At 47.0% G+C, this 21380-nt stretch overlaps 1 protein-coding gene across 4 annotated transcripts in view; it reads left to right on the top strand.

Annotated features, from left to right (window-relative positions):
• The window catches only part of LTBP4 (latent transforming growth factor beta binding protein 4), a 922370-nt gene that overhangs the window by 872176 nt on the left and 28814 nt on the right, over positions 1 to 21380 (top strand). For all 4 annotated transcript variants that reach the window (XM_069207205.1, XM_069207206.1, XM_069207204.1 and 1 more), the window contains 3 exons: positions 9717 to 9860; positions 16307 to 16522; positions 17882 to 17944. In XM_069207205.1, coding sequence (XP_069063306.1) covers positions 9717 to 9860; positions 16307 to 16522; positions 17882 to 17944 — 423 coding nt within the window. The remainder of the gene's footprint in view (positions 1 to 9716; positions 9861 to 16306; positions 16523 to 17881; positions 17945 to 21380) is intronic.

The raw sequence follows: 21380 nt of genomic DNA, 5'->3' as shown, positions 1-21380 counted from the left end.
AACTTACAAGCAATATTGTCCCTAAATACACAGCTAAACCTATCATTGACAAACTCCAATTCACAAGGACTGTTCTAATGGTAAATGCTCCTAAGCTACACCCATTGACACCCAGAGAAGGGGGGCATTCTATTAGAAATAAGGAAATTCATTGGATTCGCCATGTAAGAGGCTGCTACTCTGTAATCCGTGAGGATATAATTGATGCAGTAAGAAGGCCCGACCCTGGCACACATTTTGACATTTTACAGTTGACATTCAGGGATAGGGGTATGCTGGACAACCTGGTGGCCCTAGATGAAAGGACAAGTGCTCCAGAGGAATCCCGTATCCAGTTCAAATATCCTAGTTCACCTGCACATTGTATGGCCCGCCCCATCCACTACCCATCAGGCAAACCATCTGCTCTTAGGGTCGGGGGGGAGGGGTTTCCAAAACCCTCTCCACCCTGGAGACTTTTCTGCAAAACTGTCCCCGACATTACAAAATCATTGTGGCAGGCGACTTTAACGTCACATTTGAAGCTCTCGACTGGGATGATCTTGGGTCTACTCACGAGGAGGACCAGGCATGGTCTATCCCTGCCCTGGATATCCCTCCCATCAAAAGGTGGTCCCAAGTTGCTGTTCAAGTAAAATCATTGACCATGGAATTTGGACCAAATCAGACCATACCAGTAGAATTGACTATTGTCTAGTTGATGTAAGATTATGGCCTTTGGTGATTGGCATGATAGTTGATCAGAAAGTGACCATAATCCTCTCTCAGCCCACTTGTTAGCTTTGAGCAGCCACCTGCCCATAATTAACAACTCAGCTAAAGCACCAAAAGGGATTAGATTGGTCAATGACAAACGCCACCTAAAGTGGAACCAGGTTCTGGCTCGACCAACAGTCATTGACGTTGCCAATGACACCTTAAGGACCGCACAGACAGGCCTCGAAGGGGGGTTCTATATACACTAACGAGGAAGTAAGCATAACTCACATTACATGTTTCAAGGGTATTATGGTCCTCTTCTCGGCTGACGCAGCCCCTGATAGTAAGAGGCTTAAGGGTAGGCATTGTGGTAGCAAGCACTTAATCCAAGCTATCAAATCCAAGGATGTAAAAGCAATTAGCCTAGCCAAAAAGTCTTACAAATCTGCCATTAACAAAGCTAAACATGACCAAGATGAGAAGTGGTGGGTTGCACTTAGTGACGCTGCACAAGAGAGGAACTGCAGTGCATTTTGGACCCTGGCAGCACTCGGCCCTGCAAACAGCAATCTGCACATCACAACTAATATCGCACCTAAGGACTAGGTAGATCACTTTAGTGGGTTATATTCTTACAACCATGATAGTTCTACCGCTCGACGGAAGGACACTTGCTCATCTATCACTCTCACACCTACCCCTCCAGTGTTGCAACTATTTTCCCAGGCGGACATAGCATACTCTTTAGGCTCCCTAAAGCGCAGTAGGGCACCTATTCCTAACCGATATAGCTATCTGGTCATGATATATCACTATCATATCGAATGCAATAGCATCTGGGGCACCAATCCCTGAGTCTTGGAAGGGGGCCATCCTTATCCCCATTTTTAAAAAGGGCTACAGAAGCCTCCCCAGCAATTATAGGTCTATTAGCCTAATAGACTGTGTGCAGAAAGTGTTCTGTCATTGCCTTCTGGGTAAAATTCAAGACTGGATGGAAGAACGCGATATTCTTAGTCCCCTCCATGCAGGTTTTTGCAAAACAAATATCTGCCATTGAGCAAGCTCTTAGGTTCCTGCTCTTATACTAGAAAACTTTTTACTGGCAAAGGGAACCTGTACGTTGCTCTTGTGGACTTGAAATCCGCATTTGATTTAGTACCCTGTAACAAGCTGTGGGAAGTTCTTTCCCTAATGGGAATCCCTGAGCACATGCTTGTTTTACTAACTCGGCTCCACGAGGGTAATTATACATGTGTCAGGTGGGGCAATAGGGGGCAGTTAACTGACAGAATTTAGGTGTCAAGGGGTGTGCGGCAAGGGTGTGTCCTTGCCCCCACCCTGTTCTCCCTGTATATAAATGATATCGTCCCCTCTTTACTTAGATTGGAGGCAGATGCACCATCATTAGGCACACAGAAAATTCTGGTCCTGCTCTTCGCAGACGATACATTAATGATATTCAAGACCCCAAGTGGATTATGTAAACTCCTCGAGTTTTTTGAGGAATTTTGCTCCACAGGGGGACTTGAAATCAATGCCTCTGAAACGAAACTGATGACACTCAATCCACACAGATCATTTTAATAAAGTACTTTAACCTTTCATATACCAAACAATATGCCCGCGATCCGGATATATGAAACCACGGCAGTAAGCTCAGCCCTTTATGGGGCTGAACTCTGGGGCTAAGCCAAAGCCCAAGAAATAAAGATGTCTGAAAATAATTTCCTATGGAATTTAGTGTTCTTCCCGTTGAGTACTCCACTGTTCCTCTCTTTAAAGGCCTAGGCATGAAACGCATTAACCACAAAGCCCGTCTATGCCCCCTCTTGTATTAGCGGCGCCTTTGGACCACCCGGAGCTTGCCTCCTTCATTACAGCCCTGCAGGTCATCCTAGAAGCTGACCATTCCCATAGTATCCCCTGGCTTAGACACATCAAGGGGTTACTTTACTCGCTTGGGCTCAGAGAACTGTGGGATTCCCCAACCACTACTTCATTTACTTCTGAAAGTGATCTTAAAAAACTGTATTGGCACATAGTAGACTCTGAGCACACAAGGGTCGCTCTTCATTCTACACTATCATGTGACTTCACCAACCTAAAAGAGACGTGCAAATATGAGGCTTTCTGGTACATAATCACGGTGCGACGAGAGGGGAAGTTGTACTTTCTGATGGATACAACTACCTGTGGATTCCTCACCTCATGAATACTCCCATGGCGCCAGCATTCTACGGAAATCTTCTTACTAGTCTCTGCACGTCGACGAGGACGTCACTGTCTCGCACGCGACGCCGTCTGACGTCATACAGGCAATAAGAGGTCCTCGACGACGTGCGGACGTCAGTTCCCTTTTTTCCGTGCATTCGAAACGGTTATCTTCGAGGGAGCAACTGTTACTCTTGCGGTTACAGTGTATATCTTGTTGCGTACTCTTTCTCTGTGGAAATAATGTCGCAGAGAAAGTCTGGATTTAAGCCTTGTCGTGAGTGTGGAGGCAAGATGTCGGTGACGGATCCTCATTCCGATTGCCTTTGGTGTTTGAGCTCCGACCACGACGTCTCGACTTGTGATTCGTGTCAGCACATGAATCCGAAGGCCATTAAAGAACGCGAGGCGAAGCTGTTTATGGCCAAGTCAAAGGAGAAGCATCACAAGAAAAAGTCTTCTCCAAGACATCGGCGTCATCGAGACTCCCGGCGCCGTAGAGAATCTCGGCGCCATTCAAGGGAGGCTCGTTCCAGGTCTCCGGATCGGCGCCGGAGGACATGGGAGGTCAGCCCCACGGTGACGCCGCATCCTTCGACGCCGTTGCTCTCTCCGACGTCTCCAACTTCGCCTGGACAGGCGTCGGTGATTGAGGTATTGGAGCCTCAGGTGTTTTCTCCGGCGCAGACGCCGAGGCCGGCGTCGGGGTCGCCTCCGAGTCAGGCACCCCAGTATCCGGCTTTTCCCACCCCTGGAGCCGATAGTTCCGCATTCTTGAATGCGATGTATGCCATCTTCCAACAGATGGCTCCAGGGGGTGCTCCGGCTGGGCCTTTGGCCTTTTCTTTGGGTGATCCTGCGCCTCTTCGGCCGGAACCCTTTATGCCCTTTCTCCCGTTTGGGAACGTGGGCTCGGCGCCAGTGTCGGCGCCGGTGGCCGCTCCGATGGCTTCGGAGGGATTGGCCCCAGGGATTTCCATCCCGTCGACGTCGAGATTTCGGCCTGTGACTCCGGTGGGTCCATCCGTTTCATCTGCTCTTCAGTCGGCGCCGAAGTTACCTGTGGCGCCGGATGCGGCGTCGGTGGCTTCGGAAGATCGGCGCCGATCTCCGACTTCGGCGGAGGTGTTGTCGACTCCGCGGATTGAGCAACGACTGCATTCAAGGAGGCGTGCTCTCCGGGTACTAGAGGAGCAGGAGTACCAACGAGCCCTAGAGGAAGGAGAGCTAGAGGACTCGGGTGATGGGCTGCGTGGATTGGAGTCGGCCAGTGGGCTGGACACTTCCCCTGAGTGGGACCTTTCGTCCCCGGGGGAATATACCGAGGAAGCTGCTTCCTTTCATACAGTGGTACGGAAGGCAGCTAGTTTTTTGGACCTGCCTTTGCCGGTGGTGGAGGCGAAACAAAACATTTTGACAGAGGTGTTGCATCCGGCCTCAGCCGCGGCGGAGCCTCTATTACCTTTTAATGACGCTCTGCTGGATCCGGTTTTAGAGGTGTGGAAGAAGCCGGCATCTTCCCCAGCAGTTCACAGAGCCGTGGCCAGGAGGTATCGGACGGCTCCAACTGATCCTGGTTTCCTATCTAGGCACCCTACGCCGGAGAGCTTGGTTGTGCAGGCCTCCTGTTCGTCCAAATCAGCGCCTGGTTCTTTCCCGACGGTGCCTGGGGACAGAGACTCAAAAAAGCTAGAGGCGCAGTCGAAGAAGATTTTTTCGTCCTGCAGTCTGGCGTTAAAAGCCACTAATGCGACCTGTATCCTGGGGAGGTATATTCATTCTCTGATGGATGACATCTCCTCTTCGTTTACAGAGCTTCCCCAGGGTCTTTTGGATCTTGTCTCTGATGCCCAGGCTGCTGCGACCCAAATTATCCAGACGGGACTGGATACCACCGACTCGGTAGCCAGAGCAATGGGCACAACTGTGGTGGAAAGGAGACAGGCCTGGCTACGTAACTCGGGCTTTTCGGCAGATGTACAGTCCACATTGTTGGATCTCCCGTTTGATGGGGACAAACTGTTTGGGGCTAAGGCTGATTCGGCCTTGGAACGTTTTAAGGAGAGCAGGGCCACGGCTAAGTCGTTGGGACTCCAAGCTCCTTCTTCCACGGCCTCTTCCAGATTCTTCAGGAGGTTTCGTGGATTTGGGCGTGGCTCTTCCTCCTCTTCCTTTCGGGGAAGATATCAGCAACCTGCCTCTTCCCATCCCTATAGATCTTTTAGGGGGAGGGGTAGGGTCCGCACCAGGGGAGCCTCTCAGCAGCACTCTGCCTCTTCCTCATCCTCTGGCGGGGTGCAGCAGGGGAAGCAGCCTTAGGCTTCCACCATTTCCCACTCACTCCTCTCCTGTAGGGGGAAGATTACAGCATTTTCTCACCAAATGGGAGACTGTTACGTCGGACACTTGGGTTCTCAGTGTTGTGGGAAAAGGCTACACCCTTCCCTTTCGGGAGTTTCCGCCCCTCATCCCGCCCCGCCCTTCGTATTGCTCACAAGAACACCTCCTGTTGCTAGAACAGGAGGTAGAAGTCCTCCTTTTAAAGGGCGCGGTGGAGTTGGTCCCGGAGCAGGAAAGGGGTCAAGGAGTTTACTCAAGGTATTTCCTGATTCCCAAGAAGGATGGTCGTTTGAGACCAATTCTGGACCTGAGGATCTTGAATTGGTTCCTCAAGCAGGAAAAGTTCAAGATGCTGACCCTAGCACAGGTGCTTTTGGCGTTGAACATGGAAGACTGGATGGTGTCTGTCGACTTGCAGGATGCTTACTTTCATATCCCGATACTCAAGTCACACAGGAAGTATCTCCGGTTTGTGGTGGGATCGCAACACTACCAGTTTGCGGTCCTTCCGTTTGGTCTTACTTCAGCACCTCGAGTCTTCACGAAGGTGATGTCGGTGGTTGCGGCAGAGCTCAGAAGGAAGGGGATAGCAGTATTCCCTTACTTGGACGATTGGTTGATCAAAGCCAAGTCCCCGGAGCTTGTGTTGCGTCATCTGCTGTCAACAACCCAGTTGTTGTTCGACCTGGGCTTTTCGGTGAACGAGCCCAAATCTCACCTGGAGCCCTCTCAGCGCCTCCTGTTCATAGGGGCAGTACTGGATACGACATTGGGTCGGGCCTTTCCTCCGCCTCAGCGGATTCAAGATATTCAGGATTTGGTTCCAATGTTTCGAAATGGAGCGGTAGTTCCAGTCCTCAAGGTCCTTCGTCTGCTCGGTCTTTTTGCCTCCTGCATTCTGTTGGTCACGCATGCTCGCTGGCACATGAGGGCTCTTCAGTGGTGCCTCCGAAGGCAGTGGTCTCAACACAGAGGGGATCTAGAGGGTACTGTCAAGATCTCCAGAGATGCTGCTGTGGATTTGAAGTGGTGGATTGCAAGCAACAATCTTTCACAAGGAAAACCGTTCCAGCAGTCGCCACCAGTGGCCACAGTCATAACGGATGCTTCCACTCTAGGGTGGGGAGCTCATCTGGGGGATCTGGAGATCAAAGGTCTTTGGTCTCCAGAGGAACAGATTTTTCACATCAATCTGTTAGAGTTACGGGCTGTACGTCTGGCTCTCAAGGCCTTCCTCCCTTCCCTTCGTGGTCAGTCGGTACAGGTCCTAACGGACAATACTACCACGATGTGGTACATAAACAAGCAGGGAGGAGTGGGGTCGTACCTTCTCTGCAGAGAAGCTCTTCGACTATGGTCCTGGGCAAAGGACCATCGGATTTGCTTGATAGCAAACCATCTGGCCGGAGTTTTGAACGTGCGTGCGGACAGTCTCAGTCGCCACTTCTCGGCAGACCACGAGTGGCGTCTCCATCCAGATCAAGTCCGTTTAATCTTCCAGAAGTGGGGGTTTCCTCGGGTAGATCTGTTCGCCACTCGAGAGAACGCGCATTGTCCGTTGTTCTGCAGCCTTCAGTATCCGATGCAGGAAGCATTGGGGGACGCGTTTCAAATGACCTGGTGCGGCCAGTTGCTTTACGCGTTTCCTCCCATACCCTTGATTCCTCGAGTATTGAGGAAGATTCGCCAAGACCGGGCTCTAGTAATCGTAATAGCTCCGGATTGGCCAAGGAGGGTGTGGTACTCCGACCTTCTCCAACTCTCAACGTGCCCGCCGCTCCGTCTCCCTTTCAGGGCAGACCTCCTCTTGCAGTCGCAGGGGCAGGTTCTACACCCCAACCTCCAGAGTCTGCACCTACATGCCTGGAGATTGAACGGGGCAACCTGAGTTCCTTCTCTCTCCCGCCTGAGGTAGTGGATGTTATATTAGCGGCCAGGCGACACTCCACTAAATCTATCTACGCTAATAGGTGGTCTAAATTTGTTGCGTGGTGTGGAGAGAGGCAGATTGATCCTTTACAAGCTCATCTATCGGACGTTTTGTCTTTTGCTCTATCTCTGGCGCAGAAAGGTTGTGCAGTGGCTACCATTAAAGGTTATTTATCGGCCTTGTCAGCCTTCATATGTCTTCCAGACCAACCATCTTTATTTAAATCCCCTATTGTTATCAGATTCTTGAAAGGTCTTCTAAATCAATATCCTCCAAAGCCATTCGTTATGCCGCAATGGGATTTGTCCTTAGTCCTGACTTTCCTTATGGGGTCCCCTTTTGAACCTATGCATTCTTGCCCCTTGAGGTATTTGGTTTTAAAAACAGTCTTCCTGATAGCTATAACATCAGCAAGGAGAGTGAGTGAGTTGCAGGCCTTATCAGTAAAACCCCCTTATACAACTTTTTATGGGGATAAGGTGGTGTTGAGGACCAAGGCTGCTTTCCTCCCGAAGGTTGTTTCACCCTTCCATTTGGCTCAGGCAATTACTTTGTCCACGTTCTATCCTCCGCCTCATCCTTCCAAAGAGGAAGAAAGACTGCACCGTCTGGATCCAAAGAGAGCGTTGAGCTTCTTTATCGATAGAACAAAGGATTTCAGGCTGGAGGATCAGCTGTTTATTGGATACGTGGGCAAGAGGAGAGGAAAGGCAGTCCACAAGAGAACACTATCCAGGTGGGTTGTTCTTTGCATTAAAATATGTTACTCTTTGGCAAAGAAGGATCCTCCTGAGGGCATTAGAGCTCATTCCACCAGAGCTAAGTCGGCCACTTCGGCCTTAGCCAGAGGTGTTCCTGTGGTCGACATCTGCAAGGCCGCAACTTGGTCGTCCCTTCACACTTTTGCAAAACATTACTGTTTAGATTCTGAGGTTAGAAGGGACGGCCATTTTGCACGGTCAGTGCTGCAGGATTTCTTGGTTTGACCATTTAGGCACCCACCGCCGGGCGTGGTACTGCTTTGGGACTCTATTCATGAGGTGAGGAATCCACAGGTAGTTGTATCCATCAGAAGAACGAGTTACTTACCTTCGGTAACGACTTTTCTGGTGGATACATTAGCTACCTGTGGATTCCTCACGGTCCCACCCGCCTCCCCGTTGCCTTTATGGTCTTGCCAAGTAATCCTTGAGTGCGCTCCTCTTGATCTTTGAGGGTGCAATAGATGTATATATATAATATTTATATATATATATGTATATATGTATATATCTTTGTGTATATACTTGGTGTGTGTATATATTTTAAAAGAGAGATTTTATATATATATATATATGTACATAAAGAAGATTTACAGTTATTCATACAATGTGGTGTATTTTTACAATATAATGGATGTTGCTTTGTTCTTTCATTGCATTGCCTGGTTGTTCTCATGCACGTAAAAAATGATTGGTACTGACGTCCGCACGTCGTCGAGGACCTCTTATTGCCTGTATGACGTCAGACGGCGTCGCGTGCGAGACAGTGACGTCCTCGTCGACGTGCAGAGACTAGTAAGAAGATTTCCGTAGAATGCTGGCGCCATGGGAGTATTCATGAGGTGAGGAATCCACAGGTAGCTAATGTATCCACCAGAAAAGTCGTTACCGAAGGTAAGTAACTCGTTCTTCAGTTCTGTATTGGGACCCTGCCATTAAGACTACTCACTAGTCTCTGGTCACATGATGAAACAACAATCTGCCCAGCTTTTAAAGCACCCACTGAAAACCTCCCCCACGTCCTATTTGTCTGCCCTGCATACACTGCTCCACGCAGGAAATGGCTGACCCCAACTTGTAGAATGCTGGGAGTTCGCAAGTCCGACTTAGCTCTTCGAATTCTTAGATCAGACACTCGGCCTATGCTAGTGATTGCTGTTGCCAAATTCCTTGGGGTAAGCTGGATTGTCAGAGGGAAATTGTTACCAATATAATGGTGTTAGCAAGAATGTTAGACTCACCCCAGGAGCGCATTCAATCTTTATTTTTATTCAAACTCTTATTCCTATTTAATTTTATTATTTTATTCATATACATGTATTGTGCATATTTTATACACATATGTTATTAATCCTGTGTAATTATTTATTGTTGCTGTGCTTTTCTGGCTTTTGTAGCCGAAATAAAGTTCTTTGACTGACTGACATAAGCGTTTGTTCATGGAGCATGTGCATTATCTGAGTTGTTTGGGCTTTGTTATAGTGATTTCAGCTTTCTCTATTAGAAGGGTTTGGATATTGATGGCTACTTCAGAGTAAAGGGATTGACTACATTATTGAGGAATTTCTTGAAGAAAAAAATACAATTATGTCAATATTTCCAACAAAGTAAATGCCATTTTTCAGGGTTGACTAGAAAAAGAATATAGTTACACTTCACTAGAAATTGCTGTTATCCATAAAAGTGCATTTCATTTATATGAGCGAATGGAAAGCAAAAAAAGAACTAGATGGCAAGATCTGTATACGTCTTTGTGTTTTTTTTTTCGCCAGATATGAATGAGTGTCAGACCTTGCACGGTGTCTGTGGCATGGCCCAGTGTGAGAACGTGGAGGGCTCCTTTCTTTGTATCTGTCCTAACAGCAACGAGGAGTTTGACCCCATGACTGGGAAGTGCATCAGGCCAACCAGTGTAGGTAATGTAATGCACCTCTTTAATTTTTGTTATCAAAGAACCAATTAAACATTTCAGTATTATAAAGGCTTTGCATAGAACATCTTTTGCTAAAACCTTATATTGTGAGTGATTTGTCGAGAAAAAAAATTGTGATAACGGTGACACCCTTTGTAGGTTTGTGACAATGCAGGCTATGAGTTTATATGATGGCACGAACTTGGGCCAAATGTACGTAGCCATTTTGCAATTGCAAACTTTGAGATTCGAAAATCACAAGGCGTGCAAATGCAAAATGGCTTTTTGGTATGCTTTAAACTCATTTTGCGAGTCTTAAAAGCATTCCAACGTGCAAAGTGGGCTTACCAAGCTCATACCCAGTTGCAGCCAACAAGGAGCATGAGAGGATCAGGCGTGGCCCATCATTTAGGGCGGATGGGCCCACCCCCCCCACCTTTTGCCCCTCATGAAGAGTGCCGGTCAATCTGAACAAAGGTCAAACTGACAGACACTCTTTATGTTCAGCACAGGCAGCCTGGAGAAGACACATGCGATTTGCACAGACTCCTGGCTGCCTGAGCTGAACTGTGCGGGGCTGAAGAGGTCACAGCTCCTGTGGGCGTGACCTCCTCGGTTCAGCAAAAGTGTCTCAAGGACCTCCCGGGGGTGATGAGGGAAGCGTCACCCATTGACTTCAACCTGGGCGCTTCAGGTTTAAGCCCTGATGCGCCCAGGGCGAGTGTCAATCACTAACACCTCGTCACAGAGTGGGATGGGATCAGCAGTCTCACTGACCCCATCCCACTCTGTGACGAAGTTGGGATTGCTGCCTTCCACTATTGGCTGACCTAAGGTAAGGCAGCAGTCCCAACCCTTCTGGGACCTCCGAGGCTGAAGGTAAGTGTGTGTGATCTTTTTATATGAATGTTTGGTGCGGTTGTGCATGCTTGAATGTTGATGAGTGTTGTTAATGGATGTGCGTGCGTGCGTGTGTGTGCGAAAGAATGAGTGTGGGTGTGATTCCTGCTCTCCCTCTGCTGCCACCACTAGAGAAGAGCATTTTCTCCTCCTTGCTATTCAGTATGTACAATGGTTAGTGCCCACTATTGTGGTCGTACACTGTTGATCAGCTACCATTACGTCAAAGGAGGTGGTCAAAAAAGGGGAAGGTGGTCCAGTGGGACACTATTTCCTTCATAGATTTTGTTGGCAGCCTGGTGGGGATTAGGCAGTGGCCTCAGAGGACCACTTGTTGATCCCCATGCTGTTTTCCCAAAAGGTTTTTTTTTTTTTTTTTTTTCTTAAAGCTCCACTGGTTCCGTTAATGATGACAGTCTGCTTTATGAAAAAATAATTCAGTTTTTGGGAGTGCAAATGCTGGAATGGTGGTTAACTGTCCTTTGCAGTCCATCATCCCTATGCCTGCAACCAATCAAACGGTTAACAAATAGCAATCTGCCTAGTTAATATTCATTAGTTGTTCTGCAACCAGAGGTTTTGAGATCGGACATATTAATACTTAGATAGCATCACAAAATTAATGATGGGTCGCAAAAGTTGAGGCACAATTTGTGACCACTTTTTGTGACCATGCTTTTAGTACAAGTGGCCATTATTGTCCCCTCTCAAAAGTTCTCATACTAAGGACCAGCTCTAAGAAGCCCTTAGTGGCACCTTGCACCACGTTGGAGTAATTTTTTTACTCTAAAGTGGCGTTAGCTTGGCAAAAACGCTGCGCCATATTTACAAAGTGGTGCAATGGACCGCAATGGACGCATCACGCCTCTTTGTAAACCCTTGTGCTACATTATGTCTGCGCCAGGCATAATGTATGCAAGCGGGGAGTTCTGGCATTAGGAGGCCCAGGAAAATGGCACAGTGGAATCTACGAGATTCCATTGTGCCATTTCTAGTGTCATTTTTAACTCCTGTCTAAGACAGGTGTTAAAATGAGGCTCCCATGCTTTTCAGTGGGCCTTCTGTCACTTTGCGGGGTTCGCATCAATATTTTTGGCGCTAATCCTGAAAAGCGCCAAACTAGCATCAACATTTATGACGCTAGTTCAATAACGTGCGCCATGGTGCACCGTTCCATAAATACCGCACACACATGGTGGCGTTAGGAGGTCGCAATGGGGCGCGAGAAAAGTGGCGCCTCATCACATGGTGCGCCATATTTCTTAAATTTGCCATTAAGTTCTGCATTTTCAGTTTAGCAGTAGTCTTGAAATGTAGGGCTCTTCCTGCATATTTCTAAAGAGTTATCTAAAAAGATAAGACTCTCTAGGACTCAGTGGAAGCGGACATCAATCCTCATTTTGTTCGCTCTGCTCTCTATCCCCATAGCTACAACTCAGCTTTACAACAATTCAGTGTGAGTCCCTATTTCTATTTTCAGGTACCGCTCTCTCCTGAATTTCTTACTTTGTTTTTCTATAGAACACCAAATGTTTACAACTAACCTGAGGCTCCACATAAATCCACCCAACAATACGTTGTTTTGTGTAGCGCAACAGACCACCAGACATCCTACTTAAGTGTTGCAACAAGAGTACAAACCCGGAGAGCAGAAGAGTTTTCAAAACCTTCCTGAACATTAAAGGTTCCTCAATGTTTTTAAGTTCTTGGAAAGGGCATTCCATGTATAGCATGTTGATAACTCCATAGGTGGATTTGGAATTCCATTATCTTAGGATCCCAGTGTTCTGTTTAAAATACTGGAGACAAAATGTGTCCCAAATACTTCAGTGGATTGCCATGAACTGCTTCATGAGTTAGTGCCACTGTTTTGAATTTAATGTAGGATGGCATGTAAAGTGAGTGAAGTTAACAAATAAAGGGTAAAATGTAAGTTTTTTTAGAAGATTCAAAACTACACTTGCCATTGACTTATGCAGAAACTGGGGGCTGATAGACAAAACAATGTAATTGTTGCAAACCCTCAGATTTGTTAAATCAGACGGTTTACAACCAGTGGCGGCTGGCAGTTTTAGGAGCGAGGAGGGCGTGCGGGAAGCACACTCACACTTTCACACACACACGCACGCGTGCACACACACACATCCATTAACAACACTCATCAACATTTAAACATATATGCATGCACCAAACATTAATTTAAAAAGATCACACACACACACACACACACACACTTACCTTCAGCCTCGGAGGTCCCAGGAGGGTTGGGACTGCTGCCTTCCCTCACTGGCTGACCTTAGGTCAGCCAGTAAGGTAAGGCAGCAGTCCCAACTTCGTCACAGAGTGGGATGGGGTCAGTGAGACTGCTGACCCCACCCCACTCTGTGACAAGATGTCAATGATTAACACTCGCCCTGGGCGCTTCAGGGCTTAAACTTGAAGTACCCAGGTCGAAGTCAATGGGTGACGCTTCCCTCGCCACCCGGGGGAGGGGCTCGAGGCACCTTTGCTGAGCAGAGGAGGTCACGTCTACAGGAGCTGTGACATCTTCAGCCCAGCAAAGTTCAGCTCAGACAGCCAGGAGTCTGCGCACGTCGCGCATGTCTGCTCCTGGCTGCCTGACCTGAACATTAAGAGTGTTTGTCAGGCTGACCTTTGTTCAGCCTGACAGACACTCTTCATGACGGGCAAAAGGTGGGGGGGGTGTGGCCGCTCCGCCCTAAAGGACGGGCCGCGCCTTTTTATAACTGCTAAAAAGCATTTTCATATTTACTAAGCACATTTACAGATTTGGAAAAACGTTTCCTGATTGGTAAAAGGGTTTAGAAATTGATTACTAATATTCGTTTACAAAGAGCGTGTTGTGAGCACAACTTCCAGATTGCGATCCACGCCTTTATGTATCAATGGTTGCTACCCTAATTCTGGTTGCAAACCATTATTCACTTCCCGATTCACAAATCGGTGTGGTAACTGATTATTCACAAAGGGAAAGGGGTGCCCTTTGGACTTCTTTCACTTTGTGAATGATGAAAGAATATTCGGGAAGAGCGCATCATTCTCAATTAAACTTTTTAGAAAAAAATTACTTTTGTTTTACAAAGTCCTGATCCCTTTAAGGAAAATGGGCTGCATTTACAGAAAAACATTTCATTATTTAAACATGACCACAGACATGGTGGTTTGCTTACCCTTGCAGGTTACAATCTCTGAGATTTTGGCCAATAGCATGGGGCACAAATTGTGACATGCTTAATTACTATTAATTCGACAGATCATTCTGCAACCCCTGCAATTCTGTATTTCTATTACATTTTCATTGCATACTTTTGTGAGTTAAATAAGACCTTGGAGATTTTAAATGTCTACCTCATGTAGTTCCACCTATAATCACAATCCACTAGCAGGACACTTATTAGGGCCATTCTCTCTGTTGCTTTATCTTTCTGATGCAGGTTAAACTTTGTTATTCTTATCATTTTCAGGTGAAACTGTGATGTAGAGTTAATCTTGTTAGTGTGATTGTCCATTTCCATCCATGAGTTGAACATGACGCCTACATTTTAACCTTTACTTAGAAAGCAAGTTTTGAATTCCCAACCAAGGAAGAGATGTACTTTGCTCTGTTTTTCTTTAGGCAACGATATGCCCCATTAAATAGGAATGTATTCTTGGCTGATTTATGAGACAGCTACTTCCTGTCAATCCGAAACAGAATTTTGTCAAACACCTCAGTGACACGCTTATGGTTTTCAATCAGGTTTTGCCACAGATGCAGCTCAACATGTGTGTGGCCAGTATGGGTTTGATGGTCTACTTCAAGGTCCCTACAGACCTGATGTAAGGGCTGGTCATATAAATTAAATGAGGGAGGCGATAGGCAAGATGCTGTATTCCTTCAGTAACACGTTTGGACATTGAGGCCCAGCCGCCTGTTGTTTAATTTGTAAAATAATAAGTGTTGGTGCCCAAAGTTTTTCTTAGAAGCCCACAGCTAGTGCTGATGAATATTGCAGTAGCCAGACCAAGGCCACATAGTCTGGACTTTATCCTATGTCTCTTTCTTCCCCTATTACTTCACTCTTGCGTGTTCTTTTTCATCCACGCTTTCACAGTTTTTTACTGTTAATTTGGCTTTTTCCTCTCCCTCCTCCTTTCCTTGGTTTATGCTTTTCTGTCTCTTGCTCTGAGACAAAGTCTGATGAGGAAAAGTAAATTTTATCAAAAATGAATTCCGGTGGATCCCACCTGCATCTCCCAGCTCACATTAAGTACTGCAGCCACCACTTAGGCTTTCTATTTAGAGGGAAAGGATTCAAGCCATTCACTGGCAGCTTATGACACCCCACCACATTTCTAATCCTAGTCAAAAGAGTGGTGAGGTCCGAGGTGCCAAATGCTGCTGACAGGCCTAACAGTATTAGCAGGGCAGAGTCACTAGTATCCATGACATTGAGGATACAAGTTTGCATGCACAGAAAGGTTTTCCATATTTTGAAAGCAGTAAAAAAGTTAGGGCCTCATTACTAGGCTAGCAGCCTCAAGCCCGCCAGCTGGACGGTGGCAGTCAGGACGGCCAGCCTCATGGTGGTGGTCAGGACCGCCGCTGCTGTGGCAGTCCGACCACCACATTAAGACCCTGACAGTCAGACCGCCAGAATTCCACCGTCTTGCTGGGATCTGTGATCCTGACAGGTTGACGACAGGTGCAAATCGGAATCAGCCATAGAGGCGCTGCATGTAGCACCGCCTGGCAGATTACAACCTGGTTCTCCAACAGCCTTTTCATGGCGGTATCACCGCCATGAAAAGGGTGGTGGAGAATAGGTGCGGGGGACGACAGGGGGACTGTTGGTATTGGCAGTACAGGGGGCCCCTGCCCAGCACCCTCACAGTGTTCGCTCTTTGCTGTGCAGACAGTGAACATTTCGTGGGTGTTGGTGCACCCTGCAGGCGACAGCATTGCCGCCAGCTCGATTACAAGCCAGAGACAATGCTGCCACCACTTCCCGGCTAGACTGAAGGGCGGAAACCTCAGTTTACGCTCATCAGCCTAGCGGGAAAGTCTTGGTGGGTCCGGCAGGGAGGTACCCAATGTAGTGGCAACCTCCCCGTCGGAAGTTTGGCTGGCATGTCTTCCTGTCTACTGACCTCATAATGAGGCCCTTAATGGTTGTTAATCAATAAATCATTTATCTGCTCAGAGTTTCATACGTCCTTCAGTATTCAACATCTGTAATATTCCCTGTTTTAATGAAGTACTTAATTGCATCTCAATGGAAACGCTCCTTAATCTCGTGGCCTTCACGTGGCCCTTAGAAGGGAGACTTTGAATAATAGACTTTTTATGGGCAGTGTGCCTCTCAGTGAAAAGTTCACACAAGGTAGTGACAAACCACATTTTTAGCCATTCATGTAATTTCATGTTATTTTAAGTATTTTTTTAAAAACGTTGATACCAAGAATTGTGTGATTTCACTCACCCCTAGCTCTAGGCACTTGAAGAACAAAGCTAGGAAATAACATCATATCTTCCCTATACAACTACAGCTCGTCCTTTACCGCCAGGCCGCCCAGGCCCTCCCATAACCGGCTCCGGAGTAGTGTCCATTGGTGGGCTAAAGGAATGCTTCTACAACTTGGATGATGCGAAGGTCTGCGAGAACATTCTGGCCCGGAACATCAGCTGGGAGCACTGCTGTTGCAGCATCGGAGAGGGTTGGGGCACAAACTGCAAGATTCAACCATGCCCAAAACCAGACACAGGTAGGACAAAACCAAAGTAGGACCAACAACCTATTATCATGGCCAATCTTATCCAGTTGTTCTCCCGGGAGAAAATATTGCCTCAGATAAACTATAGTACTTGCACTGGGAAACCATTTTGCCTTTGCCCCAGAATAGTACATAAGCAGTAAAAATGGAGCCTAACATAGACAATCTTTGGGCCCATTCCTCAGACCTCGTGTTAAACCAGTGCTCACACAAATTTGAGCAAATTGTCTCTACTTTTAATTTTATCCAACTGCACGGGATGCAATAAAACCTCATGTTGGTTACATTCCCTCTGCTCATTATATTTGCCTCAGTCGTAACTGTGGAATTCACCCGCACATCATTTCACGATAACTGTAGTTTGGCACAGAATCTTTAGTGGTATTTCAAACAAGCCCTATGATATTTTTTGTTTTATCTTGTCCACGTTTTTCACCTTTTTAATGTTTCGTCTACAGATAGTTTTAGGTCTACGTTGGAGGTCCTATCGTTAAAATGCATAACAGATACTTAGAGTGGGGTTTGGATCTGTTCCCCTGCCTATGAGTGGATGGTTTTGTTGTCTGTCTCAGTCGCCTGCTCTTCAGTAGTTGGGTTTCTTTCCTAAGGTTGTGTTTGCCCTGCCCAGGAGTATTTCGGTCTCCCAGTTTTCTAATTTGATGGATTTTACCCTGCTCTGAATACGTGATGGGCCTCTTTTTTTTATTTTGTTGAGCACTCATTACACTGTATGTGTTTCCTTGCTCTCTCCCCTTCTTCTTCCTCTGCCTAACGTGCTGGTGGACATACACTTCTCACTCTTCCCTTCCCAACGGTGCATCTCGGCCCTTTCCCGTGTTATCTTATTTTTGTTTACTTATTTATTATGATTGCTCATAGGTGCAGAGTGTTCCCGGGGTGGTTAATTCCTTTTTCACACTTTGTGTGCCCCTCTTTTAATTTAAAAAAAATATATTTTACTTTATGGTTCAAACATGGCCCATCTTTGATGTTACAACAGTAAATAAAAAAGGGCCACCATGCCTCATGACACATGCACACGCACCCATCACAACGAATGAACATGTCAGCATCACAACACATGTACATGCACATTTCACTAGGTGTGTGTGTCGTTATGTATGTGGGCTCATGCATGACAAAGCACAGATGCGCAACAGCTTTTGTTTCGGAATGGGTTTTCAAGGCATTGGCAAATCCAATAGCTCTGCCTTTTAGAGGGCAATCTCGTGGTTTAGCCAATGCTTGTAAAAGGAATGGGACTTATTTACTTGTGGAGGCAGATCTCACTCCACATCCTGTAATCATTGTGAATTCTACAGATGTTTAATTTTTATATGATTTTTTCAGATGACTATCTCTCTCTGTGCCCTGGAGGTCCGGGATACTTGTCAGGCAGCCAAGGATACAAAGGTGAGTCTTCCTGTCAGACACTAGAGAACAGTCTAAATACTCTTATTTAGAAGGTACCCCCAGTGCACTCAAAGTTGCCTTATTTGGTGAGATTTTCACTAGTTCTGTAGTAACACATTTCCACATAAAATGTGCATTTTGAAATCCAGTCCTGACAGTGTATAGTTTATGTAAAATATTTTATGTTCAAATATTAAATAACCAGTTAAATGTGGTTCCCCTTTTTAAGGACTTTAATTCACCAAAATGCCAGGACTCACGGAAGTGATGACATGACCATTTGACCCTCAATGCATCACAGAGTTATACTGCTGTCTCGCCTTTCAACCCTAAACAACATTCTATTAGAGGTCGAAGGGCAAGAGGAAACGTTGGAGTTGACACTACAAATCAATTTGAAGATCCATTCTTACATGTCTTTTCTTGCCACTTCCTTTAGAACCTCTGAGACCATTGTTAGCGCCATCAGTGCCACGTATATCAAAGATTTAGTCATGGGTTGCAGCTGTTACCTGTAATCTGTGTCTATGCTAATTTTAAGCCTCAAAAGCATCAGCACAGCTCAAATCTATTACTCAGATATTTGCCTAACTCCTAGAGTCTGAGCTTTAGTAATGTATCTGCCTTACTGCCATGTGCTACAGGTACAACATTTTGCAATATATGGCTGTGGTCTACTTAAATATCCAAGTGTGTGCCGACCTGCTCTTCTGAGGTGAGCCAATATTTTTAGTTGTATTAGTAAAAGGCTGCCGTTTTGCTCTTAGAAAGTAGTTCCTCATTTTAAACAAGGACACACGTGCCAAATGACTCCATCTCAATGGAAACACAGGCCCTCATTCTGACCTTGGCGGTCTTTTCGCAAGACCGCCGAGTTACCGCCACGGTAAAGACCGCCGACCGCGGCGGTATGCCGCTGCGCGTATTCCGACCGCTGGGAGCGTTCCGCCGGAATACCGCCAGCAGCCACACTGGCGGTCGGCGGGAAAGTGGAGACTGGTCAACCTGCACCGCCACGTCAGCAGAACACCGCCCCCAGAATTACGACCCACATTTCTGTGTGGCGGTCTTCTGTTGGCGGTCTTCTGTTGGCGGTCACGTCCCTATGGCTCCCGTCGCCTCCCGGAGGACCAACGCACAAGGTAAGTTGATCGTCCGTGAGGGGAGGGGGTGGGGGGGTGTTGTGTGATGTGTGCGTGCATGGGGGTGTGCGTGTGAGTGTGTAGAGGGGGTGTGTGAGTGCGTGCATGCGGCCGGGGAGTGCTGCTGTGCCTATGGGCGATGTGTGTAGTTCGGCGGGTGCGCATGTCGGCATGTATGTGTGCGGGTATGTGTCCCCGTTGTGTATGTGTGTGTGTAGGGGGTGTGTATATGTGCATGTTGGGGGTGTGTGCATGTCGGGGTGCGTGTATGTGCATGTCGGGGTGGGGGTGGGGAGGGGGTTCGTACCACCTCTGGGGGGTGGCAGGGGGGTGGAGGGTGTGGGGGGAGGACTCGGGGGGGCAGTGGGGGGTGGGGGAGACCCCTATCAGTGCCAGGGAAGGAATTCCCTGGCCCCGATAGTGCCTACCGCCATGGTTCGCATGGTGGTTCCCGAACGCCAGAAACCGCGGCGGTAAGCAGGGTCATGATACCGTTGGCGGTCTTGGGTCGACCGCCGGACCGGAGTGCGCAGACTCCAGCCCGTCGGTCATGACCGCCGTGGCTGTCGGAGTGGGGAAGTGGCGGTCGGTCGCGGCGGTGACTGCCGCGGTCAGAATGCCATTTTTAATACCGCCGGTCTGTTCGCGGTCCGACCGCTGCCTCTCCGCCGACCGCCAAGGTCAGAATGAGGGCCACAATGTTTTATTCCTGGGCTTTGATTTAACCAGCGGCGGCTCCTCCGTTAGGAGCGTCAATCCCCCACTCCCGCCAGCAGCAGAAGCTGTAAAAGCTTTAACAAACAAAACGATAATAAACCAGGTTTATTATTGTTTTGTTTGTTAAAGGGGTGGGGCCACGGGGGTGACGGAGCAGTGAGGGGAGTGCACTGGGCACTCCCCTCAATGTGCATGTATGATTGGCTGGCCTGCTGGAGAGAGCATGCACAGGCTCCCAGTCTGCCGCATTGGCTGCAAGGCAGGCTGGGAGCCTGTGCCTGCCTGCAGCGACGGGAGAAAGAGGAGCAGTGCAGCAGATCAGGTAAGCTTTTATTTTTTATTACGTTTTTTCCCCTCCCACTTCCCCCAACTCCTGTGCGCCGCACTGCCCCGAACCTTGTGAGCGAAGCGAGCTGCGACTGGATTTAACAGCATTCTGTATTATTCCAGTTGTAGTCTAGTCAACCGACCACCTAAGGCAGAAGTCTTTTGACACACCTATCAACTCAGATAAGACTCTCTGAGATCTCCCAAGTTTGAACACCTTCCAATATACCTGCACACAAACCACTTCTAAACTAAACTTTGAACATGCTCTGAACCAATTTGTCACAATCAAACACTGACAAATGAAGGACACAATTGATTCATGATATTATCAGTTTAACCCAAAAGCACATGCAGTCTAAGAATGCAATATGATAGAGTGGAAATTGTGTTAGCACTATACAAATTCGGACAAAATTACATTATGTAACCTATCAATTAAACCAATAGAATACATCTTTCTTTCCTCTTTAGGTGCACCCTTCTAGAAATCACTGTTCTCTGGTTTGCACAGACTTTTTGGGAACATTTAGAAAGCATCCCTGGGAATACATTCCACCCATTGCTTACAATTGGCTTTGTGTTTTATAATTCACATTTGCTTGCTTTCTATTTCCTGGCTTTATTTGTTTTAGGTTGTCCAGTATGTCTTTGCCCCTCCCGTGGTTCATAGCCTTTTTACTTTATTCTTCCTCAACTGCTTTCTTTCTGTAAATAAGCCTTTACATTTTGTTCTCATCTTGTCACATTTTCTGTGGAGGAAAGCTGTACGATGTTATTTTTCCCAAGCACACACCAAAATTTAAAAGTCTGTAAATAAACTGGCTTAATATTTCAGAATATATCATTACGGAAGTGCTAATGAAGCATATTTTTTTGCAATCCTAAAGTGTTGTGGGAACACATATTTTAATATAATCAAAACAAATCAATACACTAAGTGATACAATTTCCACACATTATCGTTTGCGCACTGTATAGTTTAATCAGTAAAAACTGTATGTCTGTATAAATGTAATTGTCATTTCAATTGAAAATGTGTTGTCTGTAATGTCGGTGCGCCAGCAGGCCCTCTACTTCACAGCACTCTATGACACTTTACTCTTCTCTGTTCTATGCCACTCTGCTCTATGCCACTGCACTCCATTGCACTCTACACCAGTCCACTCCACTCTACTCCACTCTCCGTCACTCTACTCCACTCTATACCACTCTGCTCCTCTCATCACAATTCTGCTTTACTCCCTCTA

This window comes from Pleurodeles waltl, chromosome 9 (assembly GCF_031143425.1).
Source record: "Pleurodeles waltl isolate 20211129_DDA chromosome 9, aPleWal1.hap1.20221129, whole genome shotgun sequence".
In the NCBI taxonomy this organism is placed as follows: domain Eukaryota; kingdom Metazoa; phylum Chordata; class Amphibia; order Caudata; family Salamandridae; genus Pleurodeles; species Pleurodeles waltl.
This window is presented reverse-complemented; position numbering and strand designations above follow the sequence as displayed.